The following is a 19,734-nucleotide window of genomic DNA, read 5'->3' on the forward strand; positions in this document are numbered from 1 at the left end:
GCACCCCATTGTAGAAAGGGGGAGAAAGGGTCCTATTCTTTTCTATGCATTGCATTGGATAACATTGTGGAAAGCCTTTTTGGACCACAAGGCTCAGAAGGAAACTTTACAGGATATTGACCATTTATAGATATCTTATACAACAGTATATATGATACTTATGATGTCATGTATGTTCTCATTGGTTTAAGTCGTGATACTCCCTATACATTTTCAGTATATATTCATTGTCTAGAACAATGGGAAGATAAGCTATTTTCTGAGCTTCCCAGGCTGGTCTTTTCTTTTTGTTTTATTCATTCATTACACCAAATAAAGGACGGAGAGAAAAAGGCACTTATCGTTTGGAGGAATTCATTTTCTTACAGTCTCCTTTGTCCTTTGCCTCAACATCCACCTATTTTTGAAAAGTTTGTATATTTCAGAAAGTCAAAGCCTGAATCATGTTGTGCTTTACATTGATGTTAAAAGTTGTATTGTAAATCTCTTAAAAAATATGCTATAAAATCATATTAACATAGTATTTGTTTTGCTGTGGTTCGCTCAGCTTATAGATTCTGTGAATATTGCCCATCCTAAGTGATCATGTTATTAAAGCAAGTACAGGGTCCCCGCGGATCCTTAAAAAGTCTTAAATTAGATTTTTTTTATTTAAGGCCATAAAAAGTCTTAAAAAGTCTTATTTTTACTTATGAAAGGTCTTAAATTTTAGATGACACTTTGACTTAGACTTATCTAAATGCTTTTGAAATTAAAACTATCTAGTTAGCGTAGGCCTACATTTTTTTTTTTTATTCTATCTTTGTGGATTTGCTTGTTCACGTGACAATTTTAGTTTCACATTTAAAGTATCCTTTAATTAAAACGTTAAATTATAAATCATTTCATATTTAAATATTGAATATCTTTATTTATGCAATTGTAAATGAAGTGTAAATATAGTAGGCTAATGCCAGTTTTGATGCCGCTTCTGGGTCACCTCTGCATTGCAAGGATGGATTTTAATTTAAAGATTTAATTTGACATTGGTACTGTGTTATTCAAATATAATTAAATTTTTAATGTTAGAATTTGACATAAAAGGTGATGCATACCTCTAAATACGTTTAGAAACAATGTCCATATATAGGTGAAAATGCCCCTGGAAATCAATTTAAGGTGTCAAATATTGCCCCTTAATAAAAATGTTAATTTCGGTCACTACTGTGAACTGACCACTGCATAGAATATAAAAAATATGAATATCTTCGTGAGTCTGCTGTCAACAACAGGCCTAAACCGGCCAGGGTCTAGTACAAAAACACAATCAGTAAAATATCATCTAATTATTATCAACAAAACTTTGAAAATATCGAGACATATTTTTGTCAATATTGCACACCCCTAATGTACGGTATTAATTTTGATTTCTTCAGGTCTTAAAAAGCCTTAAATTTGACTTTAAAAATTGTGCAGATACCCTGTAGTACACAACTAGACTAGCCTAGCTATCTATAATAGTCTAACAAGTTTGAAAAATAAATAAATATGATTTCAGATTTGTAAAGACTTGTGTAATAAGGCTCTGTACTGTTAAAACTGTATCAGAATTTGGTAAGAGATCAAAATAAACAGGATTTATACATTTTGTTTGTTCTTTGTGTCATGTATGACTATTGTGCATATACCATAATACATTATCTGTTAAATGTGTAATCCAAATAAATAAAATAAAAAATTCTGGAAATTGCCACCACATAATAAGTTATTTTGGTTGATAAACATGATATCATGAGTGCTTCAAAGCAAACATTTTTGGGGAAATATTCACGAAAATATGAAGAAAAGAAAATGCTACAATGCCTCTTTATTCTCGTTTATTTATGTAGGGTGAAGAGATACAGATCAATGATCAGTAACAAATTAGACTTAAAAATATATTATTTAACATTATTAGATTTATTACTTTAACAAAACACTTTTGAGTAGGGATGCACCGAATCCAGATTTTTGGGGTTCGGCCAAATACCGAATCCTGCCGAATCCGAAACTGAATACCAAATCCTACTCCCATCCTCAGTCCATTAACACAGTAAACACATTAATGAAGTAAACAACATCCACAGCAGTATATTTTTCATTTTATTTTATTTTAACTGTAAAAAAACCAACATTATGCCAGGATGACAAGTGGGAAAAACTATTTTGACAATTACCATAGGCCTATGTTTACCCTATCTCGAGATCCAAGTAATACAACTCGTATTCTTTTGGATGTTTCATACGCAAATGTTTTAACAGCTGCGATGCTGTGTATTGTTTAGGGTCCTTGCCACCACGAGACAAATCGGCATTGCAAATTGAACATGTAGCTCGACTTGAATCGCCTTCTTTTGACTGAAAGTACTGTCAAAAAAACACTTTTTCTGCTCACAAGTTCCATTTTCACTTTCTCACAGCCTACTGCATTCGAACGGTCCACCTACGTAAACATCTTCCCGTAATCAACGGCGGCGTGACGTCGACCAGTGTAGCGCGCGCCTAGGATTCGGTTCGGTGGGAAAAAATTCTAAGGTTCGGCAGAAACCGAACCGCGTCAAAAAGCCCAATATTCGGCCGAATCCTGGATTCCGTGCATCCCTACTTTTGAGTCACATGTGATATTCATGTGTCCTGTCTGTCTCAGTGCTGAAACTCTTTATACAGAGTTACATTTATAGACATCTCAGACTTTTATACAGTAATCTATTGCAAATTTAAACACACCTTAGTCCTCATTAATATTGCTTTATCATGTTAATGATTCTTCATGATTTCCATCTTAAATCATACGCTGAAGGATCAGAATTATTGGAATCACATTCTGCAAAGCTCCTGTTATCTTAAGGGAAACAGTAGGAAACCACTGAAAGTGTTGCGATTATACTGGTCATCAAATATCCAGTGGCCAGACCAAAGTCTCACATAGACAACATCTCCAACCTCCAGGATCAACACAACTCCATTAGAGGAGTGTAACCGGTCCTTAGCCTGAACATCATGTGCCATAACCACATGCTGTCCATTCTTAACAATGGTTGCAGTTGCTGGTTTTCCACCATGACCATATATAGAGATTCTGAACATGTACGCTCCTTTCAGCGGGGCTGTGAAAATACCTAAATCAAATAACAAGAGATACAGAATCAGATGTTTCCTGTATTATTGTTTAATCACCAAACACACTGTGTAATAGTTTTGAGAGACAGCAAATCATTTAATTCTCTTATACACATTACACAACTGCAGAGAGGTCTGAATGGAGCAGAAGGGTTTTCATTATTATAAACTGAGTTTTATGACTCATTTCATTGATAATTACCTGTAATTGGGTTGTAGGCGTTCCCTATGTTTGTCAAGACGTTCCTGTAGGTTAGTGTGATTTCAGTGGTAAAAGGACCAATATCTCCACTGCCGGATTGCATCAGTGAAGCTGAAAAAGCTATTTCTCTGTCTGTTGTTGAAAAACATAAGCAATATTGTGATATATTACTCTATTACACTGAGAATGTATACACTGAATTTAACATCATTCAAGCACACTTTCACCTCTATTTTCCTTTCTCAACTCCACTTGACCCAGAGTAAGATTTGAGATTTCTGTGAAGGAATAAAGATTCTGTTAAATGACATTCACACTGATTATTGTGATAGATAACACAATTTACACAGTATACATTCAACTTTACACTAACATTTACACTATGCAATGTATTGCATTTGTGTTTTACTTGGAGGATCATTGATAAAAGAGTGAATGTTTTGGTGAGATACCATCATTTTTCTTGTTCAGCTCTTCCAGGATCAACTTCAGTTGCGTCTCTAAAGCTCTGTTGATGGTTTTCTGCTCTGTAACTGTGGCGGTCAGTTCTCTGATGTTTGTTTTCTGCTCTGTAACTGTGGCGGTCAGTTCTCTGATGTTTGTTTTCTGCTCTGTAACTGTGGCGGTCAGTTCTCTGATGTTTGTTTTCTGCTCTGTAACGGTGGCGGTCAGTTCTCTGATGTTCACTTTCTGCTCTGTAACTGTGGCGGTCAGTTCTCTGATGTTTCCTTTCTGCTCTGTAACTGTGGCGGTCAGTTCTCTGATGTTCACTTTCTGCTCTGTAACGGTGGCGGTCAGTTCTCTGATGTTTGTTTTCTGCTCTGTAACTGTGGCGGTCAGTTCTCTCAGCGCTGCATGGATGTCAGTGAAGAACAGATGGTAGTTTTGTTGGCTGTCAGTTGAAGCTTCATCTCTCAAAGTGTCTGTTTGAGGTGGATTCTGTCTTCCGTCCTCAGATCTGAGCTGTTGACTGATCTCATTCTCATTGAGTCCTCCATCTACCTGATGCTGTACGACACACACAAAGGTTTCCAACAGCAGCAGTAAACATACTAAACCCTTCATTCTTCACTGATGTTTGTTTCCAGCTCTTGCTCTGTCATCCTCACAGCCTCTCATGTTCCTTTTATAGGGTCCTGAATTACTGTCTATATTTATATTGCTTCAGATAAATAAGTAGTTCAAGTTACAATCAAAGAGATGTTCCGGGTTCAGTAGATGTTTATCTCTGAGTCAAAATTATTTTCTATTTCACAAATGTTGTGACTAAAGTTCAAGATCAGCGGTCGGTGTCCTTATGGGACACAGGGGGATAATCACAGATACACCTCTGGTCGTTTGAATCAATTGTCATGAATGGTTAAAATCTCAGACTTTAAAGGGGTGGTAAAACGCCTTTTTTCAAAGGCTTGATTGTGTTTGTGGGGTGCACTGTAACATGTGTTCATGCTTCGTTTTTAAAAATGTGCATTATTTTTCACATATTTAACCATTATTCTACACTGCTCTGTCCCTCCTTGTAAAAACGGTCGGATGATTTCCGCGTTCTATGAAGCCCCCCCCTTCAAAATACGCAATGGGCTCAGATTGGTTAGCTGGCCCAGTGTGTTGTGATTCGCTAACCTCCAAGTGCACGTTGTTCGGAAACGTCACGCCCCCTTATCTTTACCGGTAGTTTGTGCTTCAGTAAACAACGGCGTCAATATTGCCATACCAGTTTGAGCCCGAATCAGACCCAGAGAATGTTAGTGGAGAGGATCGAGCAGAACCTGTTCAAGAACGGCTGTTAAAGGACGTTTCAGAAAGGTATGTTTTTTAAGACTGGAGATCGCTATATGACACTGTTACTTTTGTATATTTAGAACGATTGTAGCTAAATATCTGTCGCCTGAACTATTAATCCAATACGAACACTAAACATTGGCTTTACAACAGTAGCCAAATCAAACACAAAACCATGTTTAGCATGCCTGTAGATAAACAAGCATGTACATAAACAATACATAAAAGCTATAATCAAAGAATAATTTACACTGATCACATAAACGACAACAACCACGAACATTCCATGTTCGCTGCGCTGGTGATATTAAACAGAAGTTTGTATGTGTTTGTCGGATAAGTATGAATTAACGTTAGCATTTAACAAACTGGTTTGTGGAGCCAAACAGCATTGTCCTTCGTTTACTTCCTTGCTACAACGTACAATTAACAATACGAACTATCACAGGAAAACACAACGACGAAAAATAAATCATACTTACAGGTTGTGGCCCGTAAACAGTTTCTGGTTTTAAAGTTGGAACTGCTCCATCTTTCAGGACTAGCCGTTGTGCGAATCCTTCATCGGAGGAGGGGTTTATGTAAATATTGGGCTTAGTGATGTCAGCAAGCCCGCAGGAATGTCGTGTAGTCCCTACTGGCCATTTTTTGTAGTTCTTAGAAATTGATTTCTTTAAAAGCAAATATCTCCCTTTGCTTTAAACTTTGAAAGTTGTAACTTTGCAGATGTTGTTTATGCTCAAACAGCAACATTACACACTAACTAAAGTTAGAAAAGTGAAATCGTGTTTTACCACCCCTTTAATAGTATTTATTAGCACCTAACATAATAAAACAGGCTCTGTGAGGAATGATTACCTCAAAATGTACATATGCAATTTAAATACATCAGCTATTGTCACGTGCCAGTGACCCATGGGCCACTTACTGCTTGGCCCATTTACAGCAAATGTAAGTGTCTGACAATTTATTTTAACTAATGAACGAGCTGACAGTTATTTCTGTTGTGATGTATATCATGCCACAAATGTTGCTGATGGAGTTTAACTTGTGTTGAATTCACAAAATACCTTTAAATGTTATTTTTCCTCCACATGCAACAACATCCTGTATCAACAGATGTAAAACTGAATAAATGCATAAAACTTGTCACCTTAAATAAATGTAATTACATGTATAAAATCATTAAATGTAATTATTAACCTGATTTACAACTTTTCACAAGCAAGAATGTCCTAGATTTTGCGAAAGTGGATTTGTGTCTTTATGATTTATGATAATGATAACATTGACTTGTTTTACAGTACCATAATGTGAGCTGTTTTTACCTTTGTTAATTATTACTTACTCATAGGTTTGTCAGAGTGCAACCAATTTTACATTTACACATTTTGCAGATGCTTTAATCCAAAGCAATTTATATGCACATTGTTTTACAGCTTTACAGAACACAGAGATGAAAATATAAATAAAAGATTATAGTCTGTTAACAAAAGCTTTTTAAAACAAAAGCAGCCAAAGGGAAAAGTTCAAAGGAAATTCCTTAAGATTGTTACAAAATGAATCATTTAGCAATTTTCCATCTTGAGTTGTTTTTGTCAGCATTAGCTATGTAAATAAATGTGTCATCCGGTGAAAGTGCACTGGTGCAGTACGTTTTAAAAATGTTCTGTTCTGATAAATTGTCACATCTTATTTTGGTTCATGTTTCATGTCTCTAGTTGTGTCCCAATTCTGGGGCTGCCTCCTTTTATCGCCGCGTGAAAGGACGCACCAAGTCGTGTTTAAAGGGGAAAGTATAGCCGATTGCGTCATCACGGCGTGACAAAGGCTGTCAAGGCTCCTTCAAAATTTCGTTAGTTTCATTTTCCAAATAACTAGTGGGTGAATGTAACGACATACATTTACTCTGGATTAAAGTATAAATTTTAAGTACTTTAGATTGTTATTCAACTCATCTCAGACGGAGGCAAATATTGTACTTCTAATGAAAACTGACTTTTTACACATGGATATTAGATTTTGATATTAGATATTATTTTAAAAAAAAAAAGAACAGTATATAATAGAAACACTAAAAATATGTCTTATAGATCAGGGATAGGCAACGTCAGTCCTGGAGGGCCGCTGTCCTGCAGAGTTTAGCTATTAGAACGGTTTTCCATGTTAAAATATTTTATGGTTTGATTTGATATGGTTTGATGGTGTGAGTTAATTTCATTTATTCTTCACTCCTTTTTTATTATTATTATTTATTATTTTCCTGAGTCAGCCCTGCAAACCTGTTGGTAGACAGTGGAAATATGCACTGATCCCAGATGATGTCCCACCGGCAGAGGCCTTACCAGCGTCTCTATGGTGCAGCCCATCCCAGATCTCCTGCTCAGCTCAATAAAAGTCTACAGAAAAATGTTTTCTTCCAATCTGTTTTATGTATACTGTTAATTAAATACTGTTACCTGTTATATTGTTACCGTACCTTATCTTGTAAATAGTTGTAAAAAGTACTGTTAGTAAAAATGTGTAGAACAATTTACTTTGTATAATTTACAAATTAATTGCCATGACAAAAATAAATGTACAGAAAACAATCTGTTAATACTCTCCCTGCTTTGTCTCTCTCTGAAACTTCATGTCCTCTCTAAATATCTCAATCAGCTCATCTCTCGGTCTTGTTTCTCTTGGCTGCTGCTGGTTCCTTGTTCTGTCCTTCGTGGCCCGGGGAAAGAAGGACGGTAGGCCAGGTTTGTTGGGGCTTTTCTCCATTGGGCGGCCGAATTCTCCATTAGATTTGTGCGTCTGAGGGATGTTTTGGGGGTGTTGGAGCATCAAATTATACTAAAAGGGGTGGAAATCAACCCGCGGAAAAAATGGTTACCCGCGCCAACAACTTTAAAATATCCCAATTTGCGGGAAAACCTCAGACTTGGCAACACTGACGGTAGGCCGCGTTAGAAGGATCCTTCGACTTGGGACAGCCTTTATCGTGCCGCTGTGACATAATCGGCCTTCAAATGCGGCCTTCGGAGAATGCAACCCCTGAATTGGGAATTGCTTCTGTCATGTAATCCCCTGTTCTAGTCATGTGATCCTGCCATGTGTTCTGTGTTGTCATTGGTTCATTGTTTCATTGAGCACAGGTGTGTCTTGTTCAATCATTAGTCTTTTGCATTTAAGCGCTCGTGTTTGCCATGTGTCTTTGTCAAGTATTGTTTAACCCTTACCTCTGTTGGTAATGTCCATGGCCATGTCTTGAGTTTCATGCCACGCTATTCCTTTGTTTTATGTTTGACCTTCTTTTGAATAAATACTGCACTTGGGTTCTTCAAACTTGCCTTCAGTGGACATTTGTTACATACATATGCAGAGTAGTCTGTCTAAACGTACACTGTATGTAACACTACTCTTTGTATGTGCACATCTATTTCCTATTCGTATTTTACCCTTTGTTTGCCATTGTTGTGTATTTAGATTCTAGCCATATGGTAGCCTACAAAATCACTAAGTTGTTTATTGTGCTTTTCTTACAAATTGATTTACCAGTATTGACAGTAACAATTTTACTGATCCATTTTAGTCTGAATGAGATTAACAGAAATGCACAAAAAAAAACATAGAAAATGAAAGAGAACTAAACGCATAGTATCAGAGGTCAATGATATGCAGGAAAAAGGTGTCTATCAACATAAAGATGACCAGAGAGACAAATTACAAAGAAAACACCAATGGAATCTAGTCTTGTTTGCCTTCAATGACATGCATTCTCTTCTCCTTTGTTGGAGTGTGTTTGTATAAGTCCACTGAGGCGAGTTGCAGTGAGTATCCCAGGGTCCCCGTGGATCCTTAAATTCTTAAATTAGATTTTTTTTAAATTTGAGGCCATTAAAAGTCTTAGGTCTTATTTTTACTTATGAAAGGTCTTACATTTTTAATGACACTTTGACTGAGACCTATCTAAAAACTATTGTAACGACTGAGACAAGTCAGACACAAGTATTTGTTATAGTTTAACAAATGATATTTAAAACTCACTCTGGGATCTGTGGCCCCATCCCCCCAAACAGGGCAAGAAGGTCTTAGTTACCATGACCACGATCAGATAAGTTGGTTTTATGACTGTTAGTAATGTGAACAGGGCCTCTGCCACAAGACCTACAGACATTAGAACAGACTCTCCTGCATTCATTTACCGATGAACTGATTAACATGAAATCAACATGCATCCCAGAACATTTTGTGAATGATTTACTGTCTTATGTTGTGTCTTTTAATACTATTATCTTTTGATACTATTATCTCTTTGATATTACGTATTTTATAATAGAACCAACGGTCAATGTAACCTCACCGATACCATGTTTGGTCTCTATAAATTGGTACTTTGAAGATCGAAATGATTGTGTACATGATATGCAGATAGCAGGATTTGTTATTCTGATTCTGACTTCATTGAGAAATCGAATATTATGAAAAATGTATTTTTGAATAGAGGTTACCCTTCAGATTGGGTTGAGGAAGCATTTAATACAGCTTTTAAAAAGCAAGAAAGTATTCTTTTACTTGTATTACAACGCATTCACCTAAGTCCTACATGATAAAATCAATTTTTCAAAAACATTGGCATTTGTTGAGTGAAACTTTTAGGCATCCTCCTCTGATTGTATATAAACGCGCTAGAAATCTGAAAGATAGCTTGGTACATGCTCGTTTTCAGAGCGTTAGTCCTCGTGCATCTCAGAGTTTATTCAGTCCTATACAGAAGGGCAATTATCGTTGTGGGAATTGTGCTCAGTGTAATAATACATTCAAAACATCATTTTTTTGTCATCCTAGAACTGGTAAAAGATATAACATCAAATCTGTGATTACTTGTGTCTCTACTCATGTTGTGTATTTGATCCGCTGTCCTTGTGGTCTAGGTTATGTGGGAAAAACATCACGTCAATTAAAACAAATAAGTTCTATTAGAAGAAAAGATATGAATTATCCAGTTGCGGCACATTTTTTAACTTTGAATCACGATGTTACCTCTTTACGCTTTTGTGGGATTGAAAAAGTAAGTTTGCCACCATGGGGAGGTGACATTGAATTGCTCCTACAGAGACGTGAACTTTTTTGGATTTACACCCTTCAAACTTTATCACCTAAGGGTATGAACGACGAAGCACTATTTAATGTCAAGTCAAGTCAAGTCAAGTTTATTTGTATAGCGCTTTTCACAATACAGATTGCATCAAAGCAGCTTCACAGTATCAAATTAAAATAATACAACAAAGTTTGCTTCAAGAGGAATTTATTGATTGATAAAATTAAATTAAATATCCCCAAAATATCCCCAACTGAGCAAGCCAAAGGCAACAGTGGCAAGGAACCGAAAAACTCCATCAAGTGACCTAATGGTGTCCTAAAACTCCATCAGGTGAAACTCCATCAGGTAATGTAATGTTATAGTGATATTTTGTAACTGTTTTGAGTGACGTGTTTGTTCTACTATGTATTCTCAATGAGTTTTAGTGGCTATGGAGCCTTATGCTTATTGTTGTAACTGTTTAGAATTACAATTTGATACTGTTGTGATGATGACGTGTTGATTATGTGTTCTCGATGATCGTGTTAACCTACAGGGGGATCTTTGTTGATTGTTGTAACTATCACATTTTGTAATTGTTTATGTACTCTCAATGAGCTTAATTGTTTACAGATGGAGCTCTGTTGATTAGTCATGTGTTTATCTTAAAAGAGATGAATTTGAACATTTGTATATTCCTGATGAAGGTCGTGTGACCGAAACGTTGATAATAAATTCAATTTAATTGCAAGTAATGATAGTGTGCGGGAGTTCCTTATCTCTCGATGAACTGATTAACATGAAATCAACATGCATCCCAGAACATTTTGTGAATGATTTACTGTCTTGTGTTGTGTCTTTTAATACTATTATCTTTTGATACTATTATCTCTTTGATACTACATATTTTATTATAGAACCAAAGGTCAATGTAACCTCACTGATACCATGTTTGGTCTCTATAAATTGGTACTTTGAAGATCGAAATGATTGTGTACATGATATGCAGATAGCTGTGCAACATATTAGTATTACAAGAATCTTTCTTAGTTTCGTCATCAGAAACCAATCCAACTGCCATTGCAAATGAGTACGCTTAAAACAAAGATTCATAAATCAACCACAGAGGAATCTTCCTGCTTGGAAATTCCACCCTTCTCATTGGTCAAGCAAACCCGGAGAGGTGGGGCCTTTCTCAGGCTTTATTAGAGACAAATCCAAAGTGACCCTCCTCTCTCTTCTCTTCTGGGGCCCGTTCTTCGTACGTTGCTTATTACATCCGAGATCAAATGACACATCCAAGATGATATCATCGTGCTAATCATGATCTGGCTAACTCGGTTCTTCGAACACACTTGCCGGATATGATTAGTATAGCTGGATTGAGTTATCTGAGATAATTGCGCGTTCATGCGCTGGTTGAAAAGGGGATATGTATCGATAGTAGAAACATTGATCAGCAACGCTGCTATTGGCTGTTCAGCGTGGCCAAAGAGCGCGCTCAGTTTTTCTCCTCAGCAGAGCAAGAACTAATAGTCGAAGTTTATTCTGAATTTTAATGTTTAATTAAAACGCCAGGGAACACCTCAAAGTCTGCAAAAGCCAGGAGAGAGGGCTGGCAAAAAGTAGCAGATAATTTAAATCCGTTAGAAGTGGCCATGTTAGATGTTTTTATCACTTAGCCTATATTTTTGCATTTTAATAATTGCATAATTACTTTGTTCATTGTAATGTCAGAGTCACCACACTAGAACATGGGAACAAACAAAAGTGAAGTACAAAAATATTCTACATAATGGTCATTTTTAATTATATTATAGTCTCTTTTATAAAAGACACTGTTAAATAAATGGTTGTCTGTTTATAAAAGCAACCAAGAAAAAGGCTGAGAAAAAAAAAAGAAGAAAAGATCTTAGTAGCCTACACTGTAAAATAATTTTTGCTGCATTAAATTAAGGCCGTATAGTCATTTCAACTGTTAAATCTTGAGTAATGAGGAATTGCTTTGACTTGTGAAAGTGAAAACTGATAAACTTATGTTAATGTAAAATATTTTTCCCGAGTGTAGTTCATTGTAATGACATTGTGTTTTCCTCTTTTGTGCACTTTTACATAATACACCAACACTTGTATCTGTTCCCAAGAAAGTGGTGGCTGAAATATGTGCAGTAAGTGGACATTTTCTAACTTTCCAAAGGAAAGAAAGTATAAGACTTTGTAATGTCCATTTGTTTCCATTGCACTGGACAGTGAATAAACCCTCTCAGATAACTGTCATATGGAGGAACTAGCCTACCTGCAAGTGCATAAATAAGTTTACTTAATTCATACTTGTATGCTTTATGGCTGCAATATAAGTTGCAGGATTCCACATCTACAGAAAGGCCTACAGAAGAGTCTGCACAGACAGAGGAGACATAGGCCTACAGGTGGGCAGTGGATAGACAACTTTTCCTTTTTATTTATTGCATGAGGCATGTGTCTAATATCTCTTGTTGCAGGCACTTGACCACTGGCTTTTCTTTACAAAGAACAATTGAAATAAAACTCAAGGAACTAAGTATATTTGTCTTTTATTAAACATATAATGAAAAGTGTTTTTTTTTTTTTTTTTTTTGCAATGTTGTGTAATATGGCACATGCAACAATGTCACAGGCCCTGTCAGGTGTGAAACCCTCAGACTTTTCAGACACTGAAATCTTCCCTTTAGTTAGCCAAAGTTCATTTGATTGTGTGCCCTTGTCCTGGCTAGAGCTGCATTGTAACTGGTTTGGGTCAGGGAATGGGGTCATACTGTCTGCAGGCAGGAACATGTCATAATCACCTATGAAAAAATGCAGTTCTACCAGAAAGACTCGGGAGAATTATTTCAATAAACCGTACATTTATTGACAGCTCAGCAAGCTGATAATCTACAAAGTCATTTGGCGTAGGCCCTGTCCGTAGTGCATAATCCGAGAGTATCGGATCTGCAATTCCTGCCTAAAGATGAAGGCAGGGGCGCAGCAGACCCCCCGGGAGGTATGGACAGGACCATCCTGGTGGTGGTGGGGAGGATGGGGGTAATCGTCGCTTCAGTATCTGCGAACTCAAACATGTGTAAGTACCGAGCTTTTATACATGAGCATGAGAATATGATTGGATAGAAGTGAAGGCAATAGGTGACGTAGTAATTGAGTCTTCCCGGCAGAACTTATGCTAAAGCTTTCATTTCTGTTAGGATCAGCATAAGTGTATGTAATACAGTGAGCTTGATATTTAATTGTGGAACTTTCCTTACCACTTTCAAATAATGTGCATAAATGCAACTCTGAAAATTCTTAAGTCATACACAGATCCTGGCCATTTTGCTTTCACATTTGTGATATGGAAGATTTTAGTCAACTGCCTTTTTTTTATTTGATATAATATTATTAATCTGGAATATTAAGAATCCCAATAGTAACTGGGCTGCACATTTACATTGTGAACCCCCTTTCTGTTCACATAATCCCCTTCATTGAGGCCTTGATGGCAGTCTATGGTAGCCTGTAGTCTATGGTACCAATCACGTTAGTGAAGCCTGAGTGACATATACTGTAATCGGCATGGTCATGATTGCATGATCTTCATAAAAAATTATGATAGCAAAAAAAAAAAAAAAAAAAAACTGCTTTAAAAAAACTGCTTTACAACATTGGGTCTTAAAAACCTAAAACTGTTTTTTAAACCTAAAAGCGCCAGGTAAACTCCGAATGACACGACAGACAGCACTTTCCATCAAGTTCTCCGCATCTCCAATAGTGTTTAGGAAAGAGCCTCTTGCAAATAATCTTAGGGCAATGCAAACAGTTTGTGCTGTAGTTAAAACCCGACTCCGACAAGTCGAAAATAAATGTGCGTTTCCAACAAATTAATAATGTAAACGACAATCTCACGAGTCATGAGAAAAAATCTCAGAAAGTGCACTATCGCGCTGCGCTGGACTTCCCGTATCAGCTCCGCTTATGAAGCCACAATCTAATCCTGTTTACATGAAATAAGCCTGCTCCCGAGCAGGTTTAAGTTTACGGACCTGTTGCTATGACAGCAAGTCCAGGATGAGCGTCGAAGAACCAAACAATCCAAGATCATGCCAAATCGTCAACAATCAAATCCAGCTAACTGAGTTAGCGACGTACGAAGAACGATCCCCTGGCCTCTACTGCTGCTTCTCCAGGTTGATGTCTGTGGGGGGACTTTGTTTGTAAACTTTGTTTAGTTTAGTTATGTTTGTGACTTAGTTAATAAAACTTGTGCACAATATTTGGTTCTGAGTCAACATGTGTATTCCAGCAAAGAAGACTGTTGATGTGGACATCTAAGTATTTGTATGAGGACACCTGAGTTACTTCCTGGTTTTTAATGACCACTGGCTCATGGTCTGTAACTTGCCTTGGGTCGAAGACCATCTCCTTTGTTTTTTGAATGTTAAAAATTTGATGTTTGGTGTCACACCATTTAACAAATGTGTCTATTTCGTCTTGGTACACAGAGGAGTCTGCATCCTTATACAAAAGGCTCAGGATCGCGGTATCATCAGCAAATTTCATTATATAGTTGTTAGAGTGTACATTCCTACAGTCATTGGTGTACAATGTGAAGAGTATTGGTGATATAACACAACCCTGAGGAACTCCTATGTTACAGTATTTGATCTCCGATAGCGTCCTATTGCCCTTCACTTGCTGTGCCATGTTAGTTAAAAAAAGTATAAAACCATTTAATTAAGATAGTATTAACATTCATGTTTTTAAGCTTCTCTAAAAGCACATGAGTTTGCACTGTATAAAAGGCTGAACTAAAATCGACAAACAAGATTCTAGCATAAGCTCTTATGTTTTCAAGGTGCTTAGAAATAAAGTGCGAGATGCAAAGGATTGCGTCATCAGTGCTGCGTTCTTGCTTATAGGCGAACTGCTACACATCTAGCTTTGACTCTACATCCTTCATGAGTATAGACACAACAAATTTTTCAAAACATTTCATTACGATCGAGGTTAGAGCTATGGGACGAAAGTCTTTATTCTCTGAGGCGCCTGTTTTTTTTGGCAGTGGAGTTATTACTGATTTCTTCCACAGAGCTGGGACAGTGTGAGTATTTAACGACTGTTGGAAAATAGGGCACCATGCCATTGTTAGTTCTTCTGCACAGCTTTTGAGCAGAAAGGCTGGGAGGCCATCGGGGCCTGTGGCCTTGCCGTATGTACTTTGCTGAAAAGTCGATGGATGCTAAATGGGTCCACTTCCAGATAACAGGTAGAGTCAGTAGCTGGCAGGGACTGCAGAACACTGTTACATTCCTGAGAGAAGTTTTGGGAATCAAATTGCAGAAATAAGTCATTCAGCTCATTTGATTTATATTGGTCGTCCAGTGTGATGATTTGTTGTTTTACAGGGTTCATATTAGTCACTGATTTCATTGTGTCCCAAAGTTTTTTGGTATTTAATGTTTGGAAGTTTTGTTCCATCATTTGCCTGTGTTTTTCCCTCGCATTAGTGAGGAGTTAAGTTCTTTTTGGACCACTGACAATCCCGCTCTGTCTTTGCTTCTAAAGGCTTGCTTTTTCCTATTTATGCAGTCTTTAATTTCTTTTGTGATATAAGATTTGTTGTTGGGGTACACTACTATGTCCTTCTTGGCCACCACATTGTCAACACAAAATCCTATGTAGTCTGTTATAGTACTAGTAGCCTCACCAAGCTCCCCTTTAGTGTTTCAATTGCATCATCAATTGCATCATCTGACCACACATAAACAGATTTATGTTCAGGTTTACTTGACTTGAATACAGATTTGTAGGACGGTATTAAATGTAATGTATTATGGTCTGAGTTGGAGATGGGGGATTTTGGCTTGACTGAATATGCCCCCCTTATATTTCCACAACATATATCTAAGATCCTGTTATTTCTCGTGTCACATTTTACATATTGTGTCATGGCTCGAAGGAAAAGTCAAGGATTCAATAGCAAGTGAATACTGGTGTTTATTAACACAATAGTATAGACAAAGTGCAGGTTCAGATATCAGGCAGACAGTAGATAACAGGCTCGGCAACGCAGTACTCAGTGGGCAGACAGCAACGAACGAACCGCAGACGATCCTCAGAACAGGAACACAGGAAATCGCATCTGATCCTCAGAACAGGCAGACGAATCTCAGAACAGGAATACAGGAACTGGAGCGAGGGAGAGAAGACTGTGAGCTGAGCCTGAGAACCTCCACAACCATCTGACAAAGACAGGACGAGGTGACAAACAATATATAGGACATCTCTCATTCAAAACAGCTGACGCTGATCAGCTCATCAGCGGAGATAACGAGCCGTGCTGATGAGCCGCGCCCATTCATACAACATACACACACACACAGCGAGGGCGAGTCAATGAATCCATGAATCGTGACATATTGTTGAAAACCTGGCCGCGCACACTCTCCAGTTTGCAGTGATTATAATCACCCAAGAAGAAAATAGGTGCCCCAGGCGAGCGCTGCAACTGTTCTTGGTAAGTAATGAGGTCTCATAGATAGGCAAAGCAGTTCGACATCAGGGCTGCATATAATCTCTCTCACTGTGTATTGTTTACACCATTTGTCACTCACGTACATGCAGATTCCTCCTCCATTGCTTTTCCCGGACGTGTCGGAGCAGTCGGCTCGCACCAGCGAGTAGCCACCCAAGTTGAGCAGAGAGTCTGGGAAACCTTGGTGAAGCCACGTCTCGGAGAACACCATAAGGTTAGATTCCCGGTACTCGAAACAGCTCCTTTGGTTGATACGAAGCTCATCCATCTTGGGTGTCAGCGATCGCACATTGCTGAGGATTATTGATGGCAGCGGTGGTTTGTTGGTCCGCCGGCGGAGCCGTTCCCTGACGCCTCCCCGTCTTCCTCGCTTGCGTTTAAGCCATGTGCCGGTATGTGTTGCTCGGATGGCTGCTGGCAGGTTATCCGGTGGTGTTGATTGAAGTGGTCGGAGGGACAGCAAAGTTTCTCTGGAGTTACCACGACTTAAAAAAAATCAGGACTATAAGTATAATGTGGAGGCCCGATGCCATTGTTTGGGGCTACCGACTACTATCGTGGTTCAGACATTCTCCATATAGCAAAGCTTGCAGTTGTCAGCTCCAACATATAGTCCCAAACACAAAACACTTAAGACGTGAATTAAAACAAAACGCTACAAACACTTAAAAGCAACGACAGCACTCGTCCGGGTCGCTACAGAGCAGCGCCACCGGAACGGAATTAATTATTTTACAATTAATCATAAAAGGTTATGAGTTATTATTAATATTTCCCCTTTGAGCTAACTTGTTACACTAATTAGCGTACGTATTCTTTTTTTATTATTCTGTCTTTGTGGATTTGCTTGTTCACGTGACAATTCACGTCATTAGCATATTAGCCTACGTCTGTCTCCTGCATGCGAAAGGAGGAGAGGAGAAGAAAGTTGTTAATAAATGTCAGTTCAATTGTAAGTTCATTCTTTATGTGCTTAGGAGTGTGCGATATGTATCGTCTATGATGATATTGTAATCATTGTTTTAACTGTGTGGCAGGGTGAAGTGTACCCTTGTTGTTCATTGGCCAGTGTCCTGTGAAAACACTGAACCTATCAGTAGTCTGGTGTCATGGTATAAAATAGTGGGGTTTTGTCACCTGGGATGCGCTGTCATCCGTACTGCCCCTTTACGGAAGTCCATTGATGTTGTAAATGCTGCTCCATCTGAAAGCAGGTGATGGCGATTTACTACTAATCAAGGAACCGGCTTTACTGACGAGATGCGCCTAACAATGTCATGCGATATATCGCCCAGCCCTACCACAAAAGAGTCTCGAATATCCAGAAGTAACTGGCGATCATAAACCAGAAGCAAGTAACAGTTTGACGCAGATAAAAACACAAAAATAGCTCAGAGTAGCAGAGACATCAGACAGCATGCCACATACACCAGCGCCATCTTTCATTAAATATTTTTCAAGAAATATGTCTAAAGCTTTAAATGTGAATAGATATTATCTGATTAGTTATCCATACGAAAACAACGAGAGGCACAGAGGATCTACTCAAATGTGTATGAGCGCTTCCCAATGAGGAAAGGACAAGAGTGAAAATCTCGCTCTAATTAAACGTAGCTAAATCGCCCTGAATTAAAATGTGTAAAACAGAACAAATAATTTTTCTCGAAATGTTGCGATATTGTTTCATTTAAGTTCATAATTATTCTATAAATGGTATTATATAAATGGTAACCCTTTAAGACCGACGGGAGCGTCTCCGTTTAAGAGCCGATAGAAACTGAAACCAAGTGGCCAGCTCAATAAAAATTGTTTGCATACAAAGCCAGAGATGTTAGACGTTCAGATCAAGCCTCCAACATGCTCCTGTTGCTTTGTTTTCACCCTCTAATGAGTCTGCACAAATTGCGTAATATTTGTTTACATGTCCTCAGTTTGATAAATAGCTAATTGAATCAGTTGACTCGTTTCATGAACCACGATGGATTCATGGCAACATCTAGTCAAATGTATTGGACACTGCCAAATATAAATTCATATAGAAACTAATGCAAGTTATACTGAGGATGGAGACATCTGCTTAATGATGTGTGTGCTAGTAGGTGATGTCAAGATAAACCAGGGTAGTCCTCATAATTAAGGGTTAGATGTGTGTGTGTATGTATGTGAGTGATGTTCAGATAAACCAGGGTAGTCCTCATAAATCATAATTAAATCAGGAAACACCCACTCCTGCTCTGTCCTTACAGTGCTTTAGTTTGTCAGGTTTTCATATTTCCAGGCTGTTTCATTAGAATTGAATTCTGAGCAGTCAGATTTTTACCCCATGCCATAAGGAGCAGTTTAATATTTCTTATTAATCTCAATGACAAAGAGAAAGGTGGGTCCCCATAAATCAGGATGGAACTTTTTATGGAAAAAAGTCCTTATAAACCACCCATACCTGTGTGTGTGTGTGTGTGTGTGTGTGTGTGTGTGTGTGTGTGTGTGTGTGTGTGTGTGTGTGTGTGTGTGTGTGTGTGTGTGTGTGTGTGTGTGTGTGTGTGTGTGTGTGTGTGTGTGTGTGTTCAGCCTGTACCATCCTTCAACCACCAACACCTGAGATCATCATATTCCACCCAGTCACCGTGCAACTGCTTGAACTTCACATTCACCCTTCCTTCGACCAGTGTTTGTTCCCTGCATTCATTTAATAAACTTTGTGTATACGATTACCCGTCTGTTCTCTTTAAATAAGAAAAAATAAATAAATAATATGATTTCAGATTTGTGAAGACTTGTGTAATAAGGCTCTGCACCACACTTAACATCCCCCTTTCCACACCTGAAGAAAATTATTTGTACATTTTGTTTGATGTCATGTATGAATATTGTGCATCTAACAAAATACATAATCTGGTAAATGTGCTGTCCTAATTATACAAATTTCTGGAAATTGCCACAACATAAGTTAATTTGATTGATAAATATTATAACATGAGTGTTTTAAAGCAAGCATTG

At 37.9% G+C, this 19,734-nt stretch overlaps 1 protein-coding gene across 2 annotated transcripts in view; it reads right to left on the reverse strand.

The window, feature by feature from the left end:
- Positions 1-1,866: 1,866 nt before the first annotated feature.
- Positions 1,867-19,734, reverse strand: part of LOC309497396 (uncharacterized protein) — a 167,595-nt gene continuing 149,727 nt past the window's right edge. The window contains exons 1-4 of one of the 2 annotated variants that reach the window (XM_082167661.1): positions 3,793-4,422; positions 3,568-3,618; positions 3,341-3,472; positions 1,867-3,137 (exon numbers count right to left, since the gene is read on the reverse strand). In XM_082167661.1, the coding sequence (XP_082023787.1) occupies positions 2,857-3,137; positions 3,341-3,472; positions 3,568-3,618; positions 3,793-4,405 (1,077 nt within the window). In that variant the 5' untranslated portion in view covers positions 4,406-4,422 and the 3' untranslated portion in view covers positions 1,867-2,856. Of the gene's footprint in view, positions 3,138-3,190; positions 3,473-3,567; positions 3,619-3,792; positions 4,423-19,734 lie in introns of those variants that run through there. The other variant, XR_014205513.1, reaches the window with a different exon arrangement.

Source organism: Leuciscus leuciscus, assembly GCF_965113295.1.
Source record: "Leuciscus leuciscus genome assembly, chromosome: 4".
In the NCBI taxonomy this organism is placed as follows: domain Eukaryota; kingdom Metazoa; phylum Chordata; class Actinopteri; order Cypriniformes; family Leuciscidae; genus Leuciscus; species Leuciscus leuciscus.